We start from the raw sequence: 23016 nt of genomic DNA, 5'->3' as shown, positions 1-23016 counted from the left end.
GTTACATTTCTATATGGTCAGACTTCTGCCGTCTCACTGTGACCACCATTATCTTCCGATGTATCCAGAAAATCGCTCCACCTTGATGAAGGGTCTAAGATGCGAAACGTTGCACCTACAAAAGTGTATTCACAAATGTCTTTTGGGATCAGGAAAGCAAAATAAAGATATGTTGAGGAAAGCCTATTAATTATGGAGTGTTCTTCCGTCTCTTTCTAAATGTCCTGAAGTCCGTTAAGCAATATGTCACCTCTACTGGAACGTGAGCCCGGCTTTACACTATAGGAGTTGCGCAACCAAGACTTGAGAATGCAGACCTCCAGTTCAAAGTCATGGTTTCCAAAAAGTCAAAATGAGAAAAAATAAAAATTAACGTCGGGGTGTAAATTTTCATTTGAAAAAAAAAAAAAATCTGAAACTGCATTTTTCCATGTTCTATATTTTGTAAGACATTCCGACATTCCAGTTTAAGTCTTTGCGCCTTTACACAACTGTGCATGTTAACTTTCTTCCATTTTTGTCTCTTTAAACATTTTCAATCAAAGTGGCAGATCGGGGAAGCTTGATGCCTTGGCACAGCAACCTTCAGATGGAGAAACGGCAGGAGCCGAGGTTAATTTCCGCCTCTTGGAGAACGTTCTTTATCAACAGCTTATAAATAGATTGCGGGACAGACACATGCATGGGCAGACAGGGCAATCCCATCTGATGGATACTAAATATCCAGAGGAATATGATTTGAATAATTGAATATATTTTTTGGACAGACTACTGGAAACAGGAGATGACTGCAAATGGCCAAATGTGATAAAAACAAAAAAAATGTTCAGTAAATTAGCCAATTAAACAACTCAAAAACGAGCAGCGAGCAACCATCGGCATTTTAATGCATATAATATGTGTTCCTTTCGCGCTCTGCAAAAGGGCAGGAAATGCCTACCAGGCTGCAATCACAGGGAGAAAATATTGGCTGATCTAAAAGGTTCGGGAAAGTGGTTTCTGTCCGAGAGACCGCATTTCAATGCCTAATTTATTGCTCGCCTGTTTTTGCTGAAAGTGCGCATTTTTTAATTACTGCTCTCAATCAAACCGGCTAGGTTATTGCTTCATGCAGAGAAGGAATGAGAGGGGCAGAACTGAATGTGTAATCAGATGCAGCTTTACTATTACGCTAGCTATGGATGGCACTGAATGATCATTTTTTTCTCATTTTTAAACAAATCAGATCTTTTGGGAACAAACAAAAGTCACAGAATAAATTAAATCGTGTTGTTCAATTTTGAGGACAACCCCTTTTTTTTTCTCTTAAAAGGGAACCCAACAGGTTCCCAATGCCCCGCAAAACCACCAGCATTTGTATATTCCTCTATAAATACCCTGCCTAAAAATTTCACACAAAGCATTTTTAAAGTCCGTTTTTAGTATGCAAATAACCTTTTGGCTAATTAATGGGGCATATAACATGATTTGTAAGAGCCGGCATCATCGCCTACTCTTTGCAAATTTTGAATGACTTTCTTTCCCACAGGTTATTGCACCTCCGAAGCCGGGTGTACACTTTCTAGCTTCAGAGGTGGACTGTGCATGTCCGGAAGCAAAGAAGAAGCTTGATCTTCTGCTCCTCCGTTGACATCAGGCTTCTTTTTTGCTTCCGGAAATACGCAGCACAGTTCTGAAGCTAGAAAGCGTGCACCTAGCTTCGGAGGTGCAATAACCTGTGGGAAAGAGTTGCAAGTATGCACAAAAATTGCAGAAAGCCAGCTCTTGCAAATTAGGTTATTACACCCACAGGGGCATGATCTCATGCTAAGTGGGATGACTAGTCAGGGAAAACAAACGCCCCATCGACTAGTCAAAAGATTGTTTGCATACTAAGAATGGAGTTTTTCTAATGATTTCTTAAAGAAGCCCTCCTCCTTCCATCAAAGTTTTCATCCTCTTAGTATATTGCCGCCATCATATTATATTGCACTGTGCACTTACAATTGCTCATTTTGTCTTTCTACCCAGATAATTCTTCTCTTTTCCATTAAGTCTATGACATCCCGTGATTAAACTTTGACTAGCTGAATCCTTCTAAGCTATATGTAGAAACAGGAGGTCAATTTTCCCTGCATGACTCTGCTCCCTCTTTCCCCCCGCCAGGGACTTTTGCAGAGGGGTCATGAGTTGAAAGGAGGAATGATAAATGCGGGGACAAGAGACTTTCTGGTTTTACATAGCGCAGAGAAAAGACTTAGCCGGGTAGAAAAGCAAAATGAGCAATTGTAAGTACACAGTGCTATATAATATGATGATTGCAAGATATTAAGGAAATAAAAACTTTGACGGGAATGGCCGTCATTAAGACAAGTGATGAGTGGACGTGCTCAGATTAGGTGTTATCCAAGCATGCTTGGGTGCTAACCGAGTGTCTTCGGCATGCTCGAAAAATAAGTTTGAGTCCCCGCGACTGTTCGACAGCCGCAACACATGCAGGAATTGACTAACAAACAGGCAATCTCTGCTGACTAAAAGCCACGAGACATGCAGCCGCGTGAACTCGAACATATTGTTCGAGCACGCCAAAGACACTCTTAGCACCAGAGCGTGCTCTGATAAGACCTAATCTCAGCACATTCGCTCCTCATTAAATTAGAACAAGTGAAACGTCAGACACTGGCGGGTCCTAACAACTAAAGTACTACATCTGCTCTCACAAGTAACTGTAACCCTTATAGGTCTTACTAGAAGAAGTCGTCTTGGAGACTTGTGAGCCATAAAGTTCTTTAAACAAAAACGATAGGACTAGAATATGTCGATGAATTTCCAGTAGATAAGAATAAAACACAGAATTAATTGCAATTGGAAATCAATATCAATGCCAATGTCAAATCAATCTGAAAGGTATATTCCTGCCAATAGCATTAGTCACCTGTCCATTGGAATGCAGCTAAGAGGTTGCGTGGCTATGGAATATTGAGGAATCGGGATCCTCTGTTCTAGAAAATCGGCAAGTGTCCCATCGGTAAAATTTCAAATGGAGAACCAATACATGCTTTTGGCTAGAATAAACCATTTTAATATTCTCCGAATAATAAAAAGTCCTACTTACTGCTGCAGCTTGTTGTTGCTGGTATTGCCCCAACTGATGTTGAGGACTCTGTGAAAGAGCCTGGCCCTCGATGATAGGTGGGCTGTATACTCGCTGCACCGCAGGCGGAAGAGTGTCTGGCAGAGAGGAGTAAATTACACTTTGCTGACTGCTTTGTGAGTCCGAATATACTGTAGACCCCTGACCACTGTCAAATGTGCTGTCAGCTGCCAGAGCGCAAAATTAAAAGAATAAATAAAATAAAATAGAAGAAAAAAAATAAAAATCAGCCAATAATGTACATGCAGAAATTTTTTTTTACTATGACAATATACATATAGATTCATACAAAGACCATCAAAATGGTGAGAATTTGCTTATGTCAACTAGGGGTTCACATCATTTTTTTTTCCAACTAAAGTCTAAGAAAGCATGACATTTAGAAGGTTTCTATTTCAAAGCACATTTTTTTATGTCCATCCAAAGAGGACAGTCTATTAGATTTATTTTACCAAGTGTTGCTTCACCGATTTTGGAGCAGTTTCTTTTTTCTGCGCCCTTGTGTTCCAAAATGAACGTCCCCACCCACTCTCGCCAAGTAATAAAGAGAAAAGTTTTCCCTTTAACCAACTGGGCGTAGACCACCAAACTTCTGTTTCCGCAGCTGTGTTTTCATTGGCCAGTGTCAGAGGAGAAAAAGCCAACGCTCACAAAGTTTGTCTGTGGTACACGCCCAGTTGGTTGAAGGGAAAATTTGCATCTTCATTACTAGGGGCCTTAACTTTGGAATGGAGGGGGCACTGAAGAAAAAAGAAAAGCTGTCCCAGAATCACAACAATCGGAGGAGGTTACTCAATTTAAAAATTAAAAAAATCCAGTGAATGGTCCTCCTTACATCTGTGGTAGTCAATATTTTATATTAGGAGGGCTACAAATGTGGTCATTGAATTATTGCAAAGCCTTGGGACAGCATTCAAAGTCCTGAGTGTCTCGGATGAAGGGGAGACGTGGGCGCAGATATGTGGTTAATGGTTTACGGCTTAAAGCAGTGACTGCAAAGTCACAAACGGATGGTCCATAGGGTGGCCACTCAAGGAAGCTAGTCTCCGACCAATGCCCTAAAAATATGAGGATTATGGGCACTAATATATATATTTAATTTTATTTTTTGTTTTTAGTGTTTCCAGTAAATGTTTAAAAGGGATCATATTTCCTGGTTAAGCTTTGTATTTGTGTAATCATAAATAGATTACAAAGTTCTAAGTAATTCTAGAGGTTAATGGTTTCCCTACTGGCAGATACTTCCCCCAGCTCAAGATGTAGAACGAGCAATACAATTCATTGCTCTGTAATGAAATCAAATGCAATCCGAGATCGCAGTGCATAAACAACAAAGAATATAAGTTTACTGTAGTTTTTTATATCCCTCAATTACATATACAACATAATTTTAAGGATTCAAGACTAACTTCACATCAATAATGTCCAGTGAAGAACACATGACTCAAATAAAAATTGCACAAGTCACCTAAAGCTTGCCATTGTTTAGCCAATCAAGCCACTGAATCTAATTAACAAGGAAGAATAATCCACCAAAATTGGTCAGGATCCGGAAGACCCTTTGTAGATAAAGATAAGACGAAAGAACGCAAATACATAATAAGGGAATGATGGTGGTCGTCTTCGACCAACCGTGTTGTGATGATAATCACCTTAGTTGTCATCATTATTGGTTGTTTTTGTTTGTATTTCTTGATACTACAGAGGAAATTTAAGAAGCACTCCCATCAAAGTTTTTATCCTCTTAATATATTGCAATCATATTATACAGCACTGTGTACTTACAATTGCTAATTTTTCCTTTCTACCCAGCTAATTATTCTCTTTTCTCTGCTCTATGTAGAAACAACAAGTCTCTTTCCCCTGCAAAAATCATCCCCCGCTTCAACTCCTGACCCAGCTGCTCCCTCCTCCTGCCAGGGACTTTTGCAGTGATGACTCAAACAGGGAAAATTGACTTCCTGTTTCTACATAGAGCTTAGAAGGATTCAGCTAGTCAGTTTTTAATCATGTGACATCATAAACCTAATAGAAAAGAGAAGAATTAGCTGAGTAAAAAGGCAAATGAGCAATTGTAAGTACACCGTGCTACATAATATGATGATTGCAATATATTAATAGGATAAAAACTTGGATGGGAGTAGGAGTGCTTCTTTAAGAGACATTTTTTAGGTGACAAGTCTTTAAGCTATGTTCCCAGGATAAGTATTTGATGTTTTCACATATTCGCTAAATTAGCCATCTTGTTTTTTTTTTTCCCATTTCACTGTTATCGTGACATTTTTGTCATGTGTTTAGATGAAGCCGCCTTGTTTTTTAATACCTCCTGGTATTTTGCTTTGACAAAACTTTATTGATACAGTCATGTGCAGATCACATACGCTTTTTTCCACATCTAATATTCTGGGGGGGGGGGGGGAATGCACATAATATTTAGCGTACCCCTGCAAGAGAAACTGATATGTTGAAGATTTCAAAACACGCATCGCAGGTCAGTTTAAGCTGCGAAAAAAATACAAAGCAAAAAAAAAAGCACAGTGGACATGAGAGGTTTATAAATCCAATCCATTTTGAGTGGTGCGTTTTAGATAGAAGTTATGTCCAAGAAAAGTAAAGAATCCAGCTTACAAGCAAATCTACAAAATCACCACATTTTTTTCATCCATTAAAAAAAGTGAAAAAAAAATACATATGGTAGTTTGTACAGTAATACCCTTCATAAAAATAAACAACGCGTTTTGAACCAGGTATCAGGACTAAGAACGCTATAGTGCTCGAAAAGCGTTTTTTTTATGGAGGGTATTCACTTATACATACTTTGCAAAGAGTTTATTTTTTTACTTTTTTTGGATTAAATAAAATTGTATATGTTTATATATATTGGAAGCTGGATCCTTTACCTTACTTAGACATAAAAATAAGTTCCACAATTGGAAGTGTTATAAAAGAAAAATATAGTCCATGTGCCGAGATAATCTCATAAATGTGGAAAACAGTATGCAGACATTAAATCATGGGATTGCAGCTGCTGCTTTCTGTGAGGTAAAACATTTCCCTGCCTGTATAAAAAGATATTTTACCTCACAGAAAAATATCAGCTGTGATCCTGTGTATTCTTTGAGGTAAAACACGTTTTTAAACAGGCAGGGGAAATGTTTTACCTAGTGAACAAGTCTGTATGATCATGTTCACACACCACCAAGAAACCTGAAGACACAAAAGAGAATAGTAAAACCAAAAACACTCAGTTTGAAAAAATGTTGCAGTAATCCGCAAGTGCTAGTAAAAAATGTAAAAAACAGGGTATTTGGTTGATACGTTTTTTGCAAAAAATGTATACTAAGCTGCTCTACCAAACTTCACGGTATACCCTTATCAGAGCAGTCTTCAGGTTTCTTGGTGGTGTGTGAACATGAGCATACAGACTTGTTCACTGTGCAAGTAGCCCATGTGTTCCTGTTTCCATAATTGTTCTCTTGTGTCTACAAGACTGGGGAGTTCCACCACTCCTCTTGGGCTATCTGCACAAAAGCTGTTCTACCCTGTATGCACACATGGATTTTTCCTCTCTGAACCCTGTTCACACAGGTAATATACAGATGACCAGGTTTTTAAATACATCAGACAGGGATTGCATACATTAGTTAGGACTGCTCTGATAAGGGTATACCGTGAAGTTTGGTAGAGCAGCTTAGTATACATTTTTTGCAAAAAACGTATCAACCAAATACCCTGTTTTTTACATTTTTTACTAGCACTTGCGGATTACTGCAACATTTTTTCAAACTGAGTGTTTTTGGTTTTACTATTCTCTTTTGTGTCTTCATGTTTTTAAACAGGCAGGGAAATGCTTTACCTCACAGAAAGAACCAGCTGTGATCCTGTGTTTTCTGTGAGGTAAAACATGTTTTTAAACAGGCAGGGAAATGGTTGACCTCACAGAAAGAACCAGTTGCTGTAATGTCTGTATACTCTTTTGGGTCCTATCCTGCCCAGGATAGTAGTATGTAGTATGATCAGACCATGCTCCTGTACAGTCAGACACGGCCATTACACAATACACAGCAGGGGCACATTTATAAGATTATCTCAGCACAGGAACATTTTAGTTAAAACATCCAATTGTGGAAATTATTATTATTCCAAGATCTATTGATTAAAATATAGTTTGTTCCTGCGACAACCCATTTGTCTAACAAACTGGCAATCCCTGCATGTGTTGCGACTGTCGAACAGACATGCAGCCACGGGGACTCGAACATATTTTTCGAGCACACCGAAGTCACTCGGTTAGCACCCGAGCATAACACCTTATCCCAGCGCGTTCGCTCATCACTTTTTAAATTACATTTGCCATCGCATTAAGATCTGAGTGTATGTAAGAAAGGAATTTGCTTCCTTCTAGAAGGTTGTTAAAGAAATGTGTCCGTCTTCCTCAAACATCCTTCAAAATATGTCCAAGGTTAATGAGTGTTATTTCTCCTGAACTGTAAATACATATTGCATTTACTCCAAAGTAATAGACATGTTCTGCCCTATTACCGTTAGATTATTTAGACGTGTCAGCATTAATGTACAGACTATATATGCATAATTAGCTTGTTGGGTAGCGCAGAAAATACAGAACAGGAGTAAATGAACCTGCAGTGCTTCCGCTGACACCATCATATATGAAAGAATCTCAGCTGCAAGTGGAAAACAATCTGAAACTACAGAACCCGAAGAAAAATTGTTTGCAGATATCTACTTGTGCGCTAAGCGTTAATGTCAACTAATGGTGTAGGCCTGTCATGTACAATCTGTAATCATATATCAATCTGATCATGAACTCCGTGATGCCGTCACCATGGCTGAATGGTTTTGGTCACGCAAACGTTAAGAGTTTATGGTCAGGTGAGCAAATTTCTACTCTTACTAAGAGACATGTCAGTCTTTAGTGACCACTCTGACCTCTGGGACCACCAACAATTCTGAGAATACGGAGCCACGGTGTCGATTACAAACTCTGAGCCATTCACAGTTTTTGACCTCGCCAGATTTTCACCTATGACTTCCGTTTGTGATTTGAACCTATCATATTCTATGGGGATGTGCAAGTCTGATTTTTCTTTTCCTTGGATCCAAGTGGTTCCGTGGAAAATGTCGGAGACACGTCCGATTTTGAGACGGATCAAAATCGGCAATGGAATTTAATGGGTCCCTGAAAAAAATAAAAAATTGGACTGCACTGAAAGGACATCCAACTTTGATCTGATTTTCACGGACTGTCAGAATGGAGAAGGCGGTCAGTTTGTTTCACACGAGGTAAAAAAAAAAAAATTGGATGTGTGAGCGAGCCCTTTCCCTGCACATGAAGCTTGGCTGTGCAGAAGATTTTAGACAGTACAACATGCTTGAACGAAGCCCAGTTTTAAGATTGTCCCTGTGCAGAGGGAAAAACTGTAAAGAGTACCCAGTGCTGAAATGGCCCCGTGGACCCTTCATTCAGAGAATCGTCAAGGGATGGTATATCCTAACGATATGACGACATTAAGGAGATGGGAATAGCCTTCAAATAGCCAATGCACGTAGGCATATTATGGCTCGGTGTTGTACAATGTTGTAGAGGTGTGACAGATATCTACCATACCTCTGCATGCCTCAGATTTCACATCGGAGTCTCAGTAAGGAAAACTCTGTACAACATGTCCATTATTCACTCTGTATGGTATAGAGCCGCGAACAGCAACCATGCTGTGTCATAGAACCAAGGAATGTTATATATGGAAGGGACCTCCAGGTTCACCGTGTCCAACCCCCGGCTCAATGCACGATTCACTAAACCATCTCAGGCAGATGTCTGTCCAGCCTCTGTTTGAAGACTTCCATTGAAGGAGAACTCGCCACCTCTCATGGCAGCCTGTTCCACTCATTGATCACCCTCGCTGTCAAAAAGGTTTTTTCTAATATCTAATCTGTATCTTCTCCCTTTCAGTTTCATTCCATTGCTTCTCGTGTGTCCATGTGCAAATTAGAATAAGGATGATCCCTCTAAAGCGTGTCTTTAAGATCTAAGGGATGCTGTTAACGTGGGAGTCAATGTCAGGAATGACTGGGAAAGGTGACTCAAAAAATTAGTTGCACTCACTATTAAATTAAAAACAAAATAATATACGGTACATACAAGTGTATATCAGGTTCTTAACCTGTGCTACATGTTACCCGGGGGTACAGTACAGGACCATGTTTCTAGAGGATACTCGCAGTCTCGGCCTGTGGTTTCGACAAGTGGGGCACACAGTGTATATTCATAGCCCTGGAGCAATTCTATAGATCGTTAACACTTGGGATTATTTATTAGTATAATAAACCTAGATCGGTATCCGAAGATTAAATCCAAGAAGCTATATGCAGATTATAATCAAGGACTACCTATAAAAGCACATTTAATATGGAATATTTTCTGACATCATGGTGATTTTATTGCTCACTCCATTATCTGTGTGTCGGACATTGTATGTTTATTACATTGTCTTAATTATGTTTTATGAAAAAAGCGTTCAAATTGTTATCATATATTGCATCAATTGATCCTACCAAATATCTGGGAACATAGCATAAGCAGGAATTAAAACATATTTTTAATGTGTATTATACACAATAAAAGTTATGTTTTAATTCCTGCTTATGCCATGTTCCTTAATTATGTTTTAATCAAAAGCATGCATTATCTTTTTTTTTTTTTTTTTTTTTTTTTTAAACTCTGCACATTTTTTTTATATAGGTAAATTACTAAATATTAGACCATGCTGAAAGTATCTGCTGCAGAGGGGAAGTACCTTTGTTAAAGGTAGAAAGAATATATCATCATTAATTTTTTTTTATCTCACTTTAGTGTTTGGAAAAGTTTTAAAAACATATCACCAAAAAATAAACAATTCATATTTTTCCCCTATGTGACAATCTGTATTAAAACTAAAAATATTAGATATCTTACAAATTTTCACACGGCCACTTAGGCTATTTGTGGTGGCAGAACAGAAAGTAGGAGTCTAAAAGGGGTTTTTCAGAAGCCTCATTATCATCATAGGCATAATTATAATGACTGATGATAAAAAATATACTAATCACAGCCGACCCTGCTCCTCAATGACTTTTGCACACGCTCATTAGCAGCATCAATACAAAAGTTAAAGAGGTATTCCCATCTCCAAGATCAGAACCTAATATGTAGTAGGTACAATAATAATATATTAATAAATACCTCCAAGTAGAAATATAGTATAGTTTTTCTGATTTGCTATATCACTTACCCCATGAGCAAGGCATTGCAGTAGCTTTGGTATCCATGGTTACAACGACCACTCCTATAGTGACAGTTGGTTGCTGGTGGTCATAACCATAGACACCTAAGCAGAGATAGTATTATGAAAAATAAAAATTAAAAATAAATGCATTAAACAGCAGGTGATTTTCTGATGACAAGTTCAAAACAATCGTTTGTCAATGTATTCGTTAACGAGAAAAACCACGTGTTTAGTGTCTGATTTGACAAACCACTTTAAATGGGCATTTCCTATAGTTAAAGGGGTAGTACATGCCCCTGCTTTTTGCTAACAGCCTCACACCGGTCCATGGGCTATAGTCCAGCATTGCAGCCTAGCTTCATCGAAAAGAATTGAGCCAAGTTGCAATACCACTCCCAACCAGTAAACAGGTATGGCGCTATTTTTTGTAAGATATCAGCACTTTTTTCCATTCCTTAATGAGCACCACTAATCAATTCAATCTGATTTTTTTTTTGGCAAAGACAAATACTTACATGCTACTGAAGTAATGCTGGCAGGGAGTTTGGGCAAAAAAGAATGCTGGTCAGCCTCGAGATCATCGGCTTCATTTAACGTATGCTGACCGATGTGGGAAGAATGTGCCAATGGCGCTAGTGGTGTCTGAGGCACGTTCGTTTGTTCCAGACCCTCAGGATTAGAGTCTTCTTCTCGAATCCTTGCCCGTCTCCATTGGATTAACGCCACTCGATCCCGTATTGACTTTCCGACAATTTTCACATCGTTCTCATGGAAAAATCCAGATTCCACCTTAAGAGAGACAGTTTTAACATGATTTATACCCCGAATTGGTCTTCTCATTGACTTGTACTATTGACTAGACAGAACACAAATCAATGAATTCTATGAATGCAACGTATATCCAGATTTTTTGCCAAAATTTTGCATCTTGCGTAACCCCAAAATTTGGATTATATCTAATATGATCAGATATTACAGTCACACCTTATAGCCCGCGATGACAAGTAGTAAAATTTGTGGCCGTTACTTTAGAACCTTCGCCAATCTTATTCCAACAATCTTTGGGAAAAAGAAGAAGAAAGCTCAAACATGTCTCACGCCCTGCTCTTTCTGCATGATCATTGATTTCCCAACGTGAGCCCCATCACTAAGATGACGACTATTCCAGCACAGCCGGCCACTTGTGCTGCGCCAGCATTATCCCTCTGAAGAACGTCATCCTCCGCATGATCAGAAGGACGATTGATCCAAGTATTGATGTCTTCTTCTTAGAATACAAAGATGGTATTGATCCAATTAGAAAAAGCTATTTTCTTCCCTTGTTGTTAAACTATTTCCTCGGCATCTAATACTTGATCTTGTAAATACTGTGAACAAAGTCTGCTTAAAGGGATGTTCCCCATCTAAAGAATACAAGTGCTTACAAGAACCTGCAGAAGAGCAAGGACTTGCTGCCCATGTGCACGTACCAGTTTTGTAGGTCAAGAAATTGTCTTGACTTCCACTGTTTGAGTGGGCAAATTCTGTCAAATCATCGACATTTTGCCAGAACTATAGGAGCACGAACATCCTCTCTACGCATTTCCTAGCATGTACTGAGCTTGCCTGCCCTGAGCTGAAAGCCCCCTATCAGTTATGCTTGTAAGCAGTTAGGCTACGTTCACATTAGCGTTGCGTCGGGCGCAGCCGCGGCGGCGCATGCGTCCCTATATTTAACATGGGTGGCGCATGGACATGCGTTGCTCTTGCGTTTTGTGACGCATGCGTCACTGTGGTGCATGCGTCAGGGCGCAGAGGACGCTGCATGATGCATTTTTTTCTGCGCCAAAAACCATGCAAAGGTGAACGCATGCGTCACAAAACGCTGCGTCGTACATGCGTTTACATTTGCATTGTGCGTTGTGTCGCCGACGCTGCACCGCACAACGCAAATGTGAACTTAGCCTTAGAGAGGAGCAGACAGAAAAAGCCTTGTCCCAATTTTCTGTACTCAGTCTCATCTTTGCTGGTTGAGCCTGATTGCACTTGACAACAGTCATTGGACAACACGTTAGTCAGAAGGGAGACATTTGAAGTTCAATTCAATATTCAATTTGTGCTTTCATTTTTGCCTAGTATTTGTTGTTTTTTGCCTGTTTTTAATTTGCTTTCTACTCTTTTAATTGGCGCTACTTTTAAAGTCTTTTCTACAGGTGCACCTTTTTTTTCCTGAAAAACTATATATTTATCTATAAATATTCAGTTGAAACCAGAATTTTACATACACTACAGGGTGGGCCATTTATATGGATACGCCTAAATAAAATGGGAATGGTTGGTGATATCAACTTCCTGTTTGTGGCACATTGGTATATGGGAGGGGGAAAAGTTTTCAAGTTGGGTGGCCATTTTTAAGTCGGCCATTTTGGATCCAACTTTATTTTTTCAATGAGAAGAGGGTCAAGTGACACATGAAACTTATCGCGAATTTGACAAGAAAAACAATGGTGTGCTTGGTTTTAACGTAACTCTGTTCTTTCCATGAGTTATTTACAAGTTTATGACCACTTATAAAATGTGTTCAAAGTGCTGCCCATCGTGTTGGATTGTCAATGCAACTCTCTTCTTCCACTCTTGACACACTGATAGCAACACCGCAGAAGAAATGCTAGCACAGACTTCCAGTATCCGTTGTTTCAGATGCTGCACATCTTGTATCTTCACAGACAATTGCCTTCAGATGATCCCAAAGATAAAAGTTTAAGGGGGTCAGATCGGGAGACATTGGTGGCCATTCAGTTTCCTGGAAAGTGGATTGGTCCACGTGGGCCAGTTGAATGGCCACCAAGATCTCCCGATCTGACCCCCTTAGACATATCTTTGGGGTCATCTGAAGGCCATTGTCTATGCTGTGAAGATATGAGATGTGCAGCATCAATATTCATATTCAGCCTTTGGGAAGAGTCAGACGGTCATGTAAACACCAACGAGGATAGCAACGCAATGCTCGGACTGGCCGTCAGCTCACCTCACTCGAGTGTGAAAGGATGTATTTCTATGGGGCTGTCGCGCTCGGGTAAGGAGAGCTGACGGACAGTCCGAGAATTGTGTCGTGATACTCATCCGAGTTATACGGCCATCTGACTCTTCCATTAAGGTTATATCCACAGGATATTCTATACAATGTCTGATAGATTCGGATCTCAGGTTTGGGAAGAACGGGACACGTGCTGCCGCCTCTCCATTATTGTCCCTCCTGTATGTAGCGGCTGCACGATCCGGCAGGTTGATTGTTACGAGACTCCTGTCACATAAGACCAGATTGCAGAGTTGGGGTCCGCATTTATCAAAGTCATGGATCGAACATGAAGAATAACTCTTACGGACAGAATGTATAAGGAATGATTCCTGCGCATCATTAGATTACTGTGTGTCAAACCATAAGAGTCATATGGTTTTAAAAAGGGTCTAATTGAAGAGGAAATAGCAAGGTTATTACTGTATTTGGGAGGAACCTCCTATAAGTACCCTACAACATGGCTGAATGAATGCTCGAAGTGCCATTTTTGCAAATACATAAAATGTTGTCATATACCTTGTTAAGGGAAACCAGTAATTACTTTACCTTTTTAGCAGGTTGAAGCTTCTCCTTTCCCTGACTTAAGGCTCCCTTTAACATTTTCTGAAACTTCCTCCAGCCTGTCAAAATCTATCTAGTGTAAACTAAACCGGGAGGAGGGGGATGCGGCTGCAGTTATTCACCCAATAATTCTGAGAATGGGATCACTAAGGAGAAAATTGATTTGAAAAAGCCCCCTAGTCAGTGTGCGTGGAGAGAAAATATGAGAACTTATAGAATTCAACTGAGGGAAGGGATAGGTGATAAATGCTTAATGGCAAACCCGTCAGCACATGGTTTTAAGTGGCTCAGACCACGAGCTTCATTGTAAAATAGAGGTCGTCTTATAAATAATCAGAGCTTTTACCATTTCTTGTGCTACATCTTCAGGCGTTTCCTTCTCCACGTCAAAAGTAAACTCAATGGCCCCATTATCTTTTGGCTTTCCTTTCAACTTCTTCGGGTCTTCCACCCACAGTCTTAAGGCAATCGCAGACTTCCTTCCGTGGTCTTCTTCTGCAAGTTCCACCCTCACCCCAGTGTCTTCAGCAAAGAAAGCATGGCCTAATAAATCTTTAATTTCATATCTGAAACATGGAAAACAGTAATAAAGTAATATGATATAGGTTGGTTACTCAAGGGTAACAACTATTTCAAAGACTATAGATTAGAATCATCAAAATAGAAGAACATGGCTACGGCACCCACCATTAAAGGGTTAATCCTAACATTAAAAGCCATCAACTATCTTTAGAGTAGGTGATAACTTGCAGACCAGCTGAGACCACCAACAATACCAAGAACAGGCACCAAAATGTCTCAGATATGTGCACCACCATTTTATACATTCGATGTGGGACTACCGGAATTGGCAATGGGTAATCACCGTTACATTTCGGCAAGGGAAGTTCAAAGTCCCGTTCTCGTGATCCGTAATTGGTCTCAGTGGTCGGACCTTACGAATCCACTTTTAACGTTGGGATTAACACCTTATTAAAGGCTTAAATTTTCAACCCTTCAACATAAAAGCAATGCACATAGTAAAAAATAAAAGGAAATACACTGGTCTACAGTCATTTTCTGAGCCATATTCACGTTTTCTCAAAAGGACCAGACCAGTAATAAACAATAAATATTGTTCCACAACTATTCTTGACATGAAGATATATCTCGTATATTTCTGGGACTGAAAAATCAGTTTTAAGCATCTGAAGGGGTAGTTTCTTCAAATCCCATTTGAAATGAGTAGAACAGTTGTGGAAATTTCTGCAAAAAAAATCGTCCATGCATGAATTTATAAATATGCTTTTCTTCAGTTTTGGTTTCACTCCACAAAAAAATATTATAAATAGAGATAAGCAAACAAGTTTGCTGGACTATGGTGCAGCAGCCAGGTCAGTACTCCATGCCGCTGGACAGGAGCCCTGCGAACTTCCTCCTACCTGCTGGCATCTCCAGATACTTGTTGGCTTAGCTGGCCTCACGCAACATCATCGTTGTAGTGTGACAATCTCATGCTGTTTTGCCAGCCTGGAAATGCCAGCAGGCAGGATGAGGACCACAGGGGTCATGTCTAACAGTAGAGATGAGCGAACCTGAACTGTAAAGTTTGGGGTTCATACCAGATACCTAGTGTCCGGAGCTGAACTCTGAACATGGACTTCTCCCAGAAGTCCATTTTGAGGGTGATGGAGAGCCCTTTTTACAGTACCAAAGTTCAGGTCCCCACTGACTTCTATAGGATCAGGCGTCAAGTTTGGATACAGTTCTGGTATCCGAACCAAACTTTAGTCTAAAGTTAGGTCGAACCCGACCATCCACAGGTCAACTCATCCATATCCAGCAGCCATGAATAACTGAACTGGTAGCTGGATGACCAGGCATGATTCACACATCCTTTTTTTTTTCTTAGACTAAAAATGGATCTGGAATTCTGGACCATATTTCAGGTAGGCGTCTCAGTATTTTTTAAAGACATATTACCTTTCTTACTTGTATGAAAAGAAAAAAAAAATAAAGAAAAAACCTTAGCTCTTGCAACCTGCTTTTTAACTTGTATTGGTGACTGATTCGTAACATGGATCAAAAGTAGGACAAGTCTATTTTTCCACAGATTATTGGTCCACAAAAAAAGGAAATGCAAAAATAACATGTAACACTTAAAAAAAAAAAGAAACCCGGACATGTGAATCTGGTCTTCGATCGGTAGACGTCCCACCACTGGACACCCAACAATCACAAGAACAGGGAACCCCGAATCCTGTGTGTGAACGGAGCATTGGTCGAGCACATCCTATGGGACTGCTGGGGACAGGAGAGTGCAGCATATGGCCATCTTCGGCAGTCCCACGTTCGGTCAATGAAGCCTAGCACATGCTAGACCACCGCTCAGCTCACACAAGATTTTTCAGGTGGGGACAAAAGTAGTTATCGTAAACCTAAGCAGCAACCGTAGTGGAAAGCCACAAATCTGTAAGAAATGCAGTCAGTACGTGTTAGCACGTCAACAATGGCATTACCATGAACGCTCCTTGTTCGAATTTCAACATTATTTGTATCATCAACGTGCACTAACCTAATCCCTAGCATCAAATTTGATGAATCTCCATGGTAACATCCCTCCATTATATGGTCATGTAAAGGAGAATACTAACACACAAAAGGCATAGAGGACACAGTGCCCCAACGCAACGTCAAAAAGCGTAGAATAACATATCTCGAGGAATGGCAGCGCTGTGAAGGCGGTTACACTAAGGGCTCATTCACACTCTGAAAATGGCAGTGTACCACACAAGCCAAGTAAATGAGATTTCTGAAAATCTCACGCACATTCTGCTTTGTTTTTCCCTGGAGATTTGAACCAAAGCGTTTTTTCAAGCTGTGTGCAACATGTCAGTTTTTACAATATTTTTCACCCATTCCAATAAATGGGGGGAAAAAAAACGATGCAAAAACATATATATATATACACACACACACTAGATATATATGAAATAAGTATTTCATACTTTCTAATGGGGTGAACTCTGGGAAAATAACCGCTGGAGGCGGTGCATGTGCAATTGAGATTTCAGGAGCAGAGATCTCGGGAGAGGAAATCTCAGTGCCGAGCTCTCAATTTACACATGCACCGCCTCCGGCGGCCATTTTCCCAGAGACTACCGCATAGAAGAGTATGGAAAGTGTGGGGATCCGGGATGTCACAAAATGTCGGCGGAACCCCCGCACCACTGAACACCTCACTGTACCAGCCTGGGGCAACCAGCTACCGCTCGACTTCTGCTTCCGTCACCACAAGAAGCCTCCGGCAACAGCGCCCTTGGGACCCAGACCACTGTTGCTGGTAAGCTCCACAAAGCTACAGCTCGGATTATAGGTCGCAACCCCTCTTTTTACCCCCAAATTTGGGGGAGGGGGAAGGGGAAGTGTGCCTTATAATGCTCCGCTATGAAAACTGCCTGAAAAAGTGCACAAAAGAATGAACTTATTCCTTTCTATGTAAAAGGAACCCACGGATCACATGCTCAGCCTTTTGAGCTTTTTTAGCCACTTCCGGTTTCCAAAAAGCCAAGAGATTAATAGAAGTGACCAGACCATTTTTCAGGCATTTTCCATTTGCATACTTTACAACAGAAGTCAATTTGAAAAATAAAAAAAGACCTTTAGAAGACCCCCGGGCATCTCTTGGAGAGTTTTCACAAAAGATACCCAAAGAGTGTGGATTAAACACTAAGAAAATGCTACATCAAGGGGGAAAAAAATAAAAAAACCTTCATGAAACAATAATAAAAAAATATAAATAAAGAAAAAGAAAATAAAAAAAGGTCTTCAGGACCTCTGAAGAGTGTTCCGTATTCCATAAATAGTGCAGGTTAAAAAAAACATATGAAATAAAAAATCTCGTCAAACACATCACTGATCTCCAATACTGGATATTGGGTAAACTAATTTTTTTTTTTTTTTCAAAACTACCCACATTTCCATAGGCGCCTTGTTATTTCTGCATCGCCGCGCTGCTCGATCAGCCATAATAGCACATTGTCTACGGGAACAAGCGTCACTTCAGCTCGTAAAATAGAAATCTGTTCTATGGTTCAGCATTTTCTTTTCTTGAAAGGTTGTTTGTTTTCTATATAAAAAGCCATTTAACCAACAATTCTCCATTTACCAGGGCTGTCCGCTGTTTAGCTGACTCTCCGAAAATAAATTGTCGGGAGCGGAGCTGTATAAATGTGGTGACGGGTCGATAGGAGAATCTCTCTATTGTGATCCCGGGGCTATGCACTGCGGAGGCCGCACGTCGTGGGCAAATAACCTGACAGCAGGCGTGAACTGTACTCATCAGACTGACATTTACATTATTACACCGATAATGCAGACACAATCCCCCTCACCTCTCCGCCTTGTTCTTGCAGATGCACTCCCCGATTATCTCTTTGATTTCGGGATCTGACACTTTTTCAAAACTTGCTGGCTTCACACCCTGTGTAGAAAACGAAAAAAAAAATATATATTTTACTCACTTACAGAGCTTTACAGAGCTTTACAGACATTATCATCATTGCCCCCATTGGGGCTCTCAATCTACAACCCCTATCAGTATTTATTTGAATAACCCGGAGGAAACCCACACAAACACGGAGAGAACATACAAACTACTTGCAGATGTTGTTCTCGGTGGGATTTGAACCCAGGACCCCAGTGCTAACCACTGAGCCACCATGCAAGTAACGCTGTTTGAACCGCTTGCCAGCCATTATGTGTACAGTACAGACATAAAGGGCTATTAAGTGCATGGGGGAGTGTAAACAGATGATATGAGGGTCCTGGTTTTGATGAAAGTTGTGTGGGCAAAACGTGGTTAGTTAGGCAAATGAGATGAGGTGATAGACTAGTGTAAAGAATTATGTTTTTAGGCCACGCTTAAAGCTGTGGGTATTGGGGATTAATAAAAGTATCCTGGGTAGTGCATTCCAGAGAATTGGCGCAGCACGAGAGAAGTCTTGGAGACGGGAGTGGGGGGGGGGGTTCAGATAATTGAGGATTTTAGTTTTAAGACCTTAGAAGAATACGGGTAGGGTGGTAGACAGACGAGGGAGGAGATGTAGGGCGGTGCTGAATTATGGAGCGCTTTGTGGGTGAGTGTATATTGAACTCTGTATCAGATGGACAACCAGTGCAATGACTGGCACAGGGTAGAGGTATCCGTTTTAGGTAGGTTCTCAAAGTAATAACCTCTTAAAACTCAGAATGTAAAGGAAATAGTTCCCTTTTAATACAACATTGGTTTTCCATCCAGGATTCTGCCCTGATTTAATCCTTAATAGGTGATTATTACTCCAATTATCCCATACAGAGCCCCAAATCTTATGCATAAGGTCGGTTTCACTGTCAGTACAGACCACAATGTCCGGGCCGGCTATGGCTATGAAGCTGCAGAGTTCGGGTCAAGAGTACCAAGGCTGAGCCGTATGTTGTGCTCCATACTCAGACTGCCAGATGTACGAAACTAGCCTAACTACAGTGAAATTATAAAATTTTGCTAGCACTAGGGAGAGCTTACTACATACACTACATTAGGAGGTTTAATGTATAAACAGTTTGCCATAGGATGCCTATAAAGTAGACACAAAAACTCTCATTCTTAGGATATATCTCTTACTAGGCTTCTTGCTGTAGTTTTGAAAATAACTTTTTTTCCACTGCAGCTCTGCTAGTCTTCTAAGTGATGAGCTCCTGCCATGTAGCCCTCGATATTTTTAAGATCATGCTATCCCCTCCTCTCTCCTAACTAACTGATTGGTAGTTTTCTACCTGTGTACAGTGCAGGGAGAAGAATGTCAATCCATGGATGGGGTAGGGTTATGTTAAACTCATCACTGCGAGTACTAGAGGAGCTGCAGCAGTTAAACAGTGATGTTATTAAATCTACAGCAAAGAAGCCCAGTAAGTGATACATCACGGGAATGATGGTCTCTGCCTCTATTTTATGCAGTCATCAGATTAGGAAGGACATATTCTCTTTAATTAGCCCAGAATTTTTGACTTATTAAACCTGAAGATAGTGTTTCAATGGTAAACATTTTCTGCAAGTCATTTTGCAGTTACTGGACTAGAAAAATAAGCAGAATAGTTTATTTTTCAGTCATCAGGATTTTCTGGATCCATATAGAGCAGGGATCTTTAAAGATTATGGACTAAGATGGGATTATGGCATTCAAATAAGTACAATACCGGTTATTCATTTCCCCACAGATTTATATATTACTCTTTATAAAATGCAGCTACAGGATTGCATATTTTTCCCAATAAGGGCAGTGTCTTATTGATCTGTGCTTTGTTGATCACACAGATCAGTGACGTGTTTTGTAAAATCAAAGACGCTGGAAAACCCCCATCACGGATACCATCCTTTTCCTCGATTTATACTGCAAACCATATGGTTAAAAAAAAAAAGAGAAAATTATTATGCTAGATGTCTAGGAAATCTATCCTATGTTTAAACTGGTGCCTGCATGCAGACATAAGCTGGCATGCCTATGGGAACTATTCTTTAAATGCAAAGATAACTATGTTGGAGCTTTTCATTAATCATCATTAATCTTCAATACAAGACTGCACATACTACATTTAGCTAAATGTCTATAGACTTGCATGACATACGCTCAGTACAATTTACACATGACTTTCTGCACGTTCATTACAGGCTTCTCATTAAACTCCAGATAATTAAATTGGACACATTAGACAATTCTCCTTTGCTGTGGGACTAGTTGATGAGGCCGTCATAGACAAACATTTCACAGAATAGAAGAAAGCTGAAATGGCTTTACATTATCAAGAACACAAAACAACATAAGATAGTAAAAAAAAAAAATAATAATAATATATATATATAACATAGTAACATAGTAACATAGTTAGTAAGGCCGAAAAAAGACATTTGTCCATCCAGTTCAGCCTATTTATCATAATAAATCCCCAGATCTACGTCCTTCTACAGAACCTAATAATTGTATGATACAATATTGTTCTGCTCCAGGAAGACATCCAGGCCTCTCTTGAACCCCTCGACTGAGTTCGCCATCACCACCTCCTCAGGCAAGCAATTCCAGATTCTCACTGCCCTAACAGTAAAGAATCCTCTTCTATGTTGGTGGAAAAACCTTCTCTCCTCCAGACGCAAAGAATGCCCCCTTGTGCCCGTCACCTTCCTTGGTATAAACAGATCCTCAGCGAGATATTTGTATTGTCCCCTTATATACTTATACATGGTTATTACATCACCCCTCAGTCGTCTTTTTTCTAGATATATATACACATATATACACACACACACACACACACACACACACACATACACACTGTATATATGTAATATGTAATATGTAAATATACAGATAAAATAGTAGTTTTCTTCTTCCCCAAGTAAAGATCCTCCTAACTGCTGAAAAGTTTCTGTACCATCACGGTGTCCAGATTTACCCTGGACCCACATGTAAAACCTGGCCCTGGAATGGGATCCATATATATCCCATTCCAGGGCCAGGTTTTACAAGCAGTCTTAAGAGATGGGCGGGAATAACTGCTCACATATCCCAACCCCAGAAGTATGGTTTTGCAGATAAAATGGAGGCCGAGTGTCTCATTCACGGTCTGTGACAGGAGGTGTTTGTTAAAGACACTGACCTGAGCGGGCGGACCTAAGAGCTTGTTTTCACTTTGTGCCAGAGAAGGCTAGCTTTTGTTTGCTTGTGCTTAAACAGGTTTACGAAGTTAATAAACATGACCGGACATTTTCTTATGAAACCGCTTCCTGTGCCTATCTCAAACCGCAGCCGACACTCAAAAGAGGGGAGCTAGAGCCACATATGGGGACGTCCAAGAGCCCAGGAGGCGTTTGAGTTATTGCCTAAGGCCCCATCCAAGAGTGTAATTTGTTGGAGGTGTCATATTCCAGGTCACATAGCTGCCTGTTGCCCCATGACCACCGAGACAATGGACTGCAGCAGAGGACGACGCTGCTCGTATTTTGAATAACCCAACTGCAGTGCTGTCCCTCAACCAGGCGAGGGCCCTCAGGCATGCTCCGTGTCCGTAAACGGGGTGCGAGTGACTGGACTGTTGGACTCAGGAAGTTTGGTGACTCTGATAAGGGCCACACTTCCTCACCGGCTTGTTCATGGGAAGGTGTTGGGAGTTCAGTGTATCCATGGGGATGCTAAGAACTATTCTGTGGCACACGTCGATGTAAGCACAGACTGTGTCACCACGTCTCATGAAGTGGGTGTCGTCAAGGAATGGTTGCACCTCATAATAGGACGGGATTTGCATTGTTCTGGGACATGTGGGGGAAAGCAGGAACACCTGGGTGTTAAGACGACAGCCAGGTCGCCCCTAAAGAAACCTCACCGCAGCCAGTAGCAGATGAGTTTCCCGTGTGTGCTTATTGGCATTGAGGATGAGGTAGCATCCCATGAGGCCAACATCCCTGAGCTGGAAGTGTCCGAGGGAAACTTTGGAACTGCCCAACTCCAGTACCTAACTCTTAAAAGGGCATTTGAAAATGTAACCGCGTTAAATGGTGTGCCTCATGAGTCGGGGGCCAACAATCGATTCTCTCATTTTGAGATGAATGGGGATCTGCTTTATAGGGTAACCAAGCAAAGAGGTGAGGTGATAGAGCAAAGATTCTACTGGCCTTGGTGTTACAGAGAGATTTTGAACTACTGTCATTCCTGCCCCACATGCCAGCTGACCTTCCGCAGTCCTCTGGCACTGTTGCCCATCATCGAGGTTCCATTTGAGCACATAGCGATGGATTTAGTGGGACCCCTGGTAAAGTCCGCAAGAGGACATCAATATATATTGGTAGTCCTGCATTATGCTACCCGGTACCCAGAGGCCATACTACTACGAAACTCCTCCGCCAAGTGTATAGCCCGGGACTTGGTCTATATCTTTTCTAGGACAGGGTTACCTAAAGAGATCCTAACAGA

The 23016-nt window shown here is 40.6% G+C and overlaps 1 protein-coding gene across 3 annotated transcripts in view; it reads right to left on the bottom strand.

Annotated features, from left to right (window-relative positions):
• Positions 1 to 23016, bottom strand: part of WNK2 (WNK lysine deficient protein kinase 2) — a 171206-nt gene that overhangs the window by 69511 nt on the left and 78679 nt on the right. For all 3 annotated transcript variants that reach the window (XM_069736745.1, XM_069736747.1, XM_069736748.1), the window contains exons 6-9: positions 18412 to 18500; positions 14385 to 14604; positions 10935 to 11208; positions 3095 to 3300 (exon numbers count right to left, since the gene is read on the bottom strand). In XM_069736745.1, the coding sequence (XP_069592846.1) occupies positions 3095 to 3300; positions 10935 to 11208; positions 14385 to 14604; positions 18412 to 18500 (789 nt within the window). The remainder of the gene's footprint in view (positions 1 to 3094; positions 3301 to 10934; positions 11209 to 14384; positions 14605 to 18411; positions 18501 to 23016) is intronic.

Source organism: Ranitomeya imitator, chromosome 8 (assembly GCF_032444005.1).
Source record: "Ranitomeya imitator isolate aRanImi1 chromosome 8, aRanImi1.pri, whole genome shotgun sequence".
Lineage (NCBI taxonomy): Eukaryota > Metazoa > Chordata > Amphibia > Anura > Dendrobatidae > Ranitomeya > Ranitomeya imitator.
The sequence above is the reverse complement of the archived record's forward strand: the minus strand, read 5'-3'. Positions and strand labels throughout refer to the sequence as shown.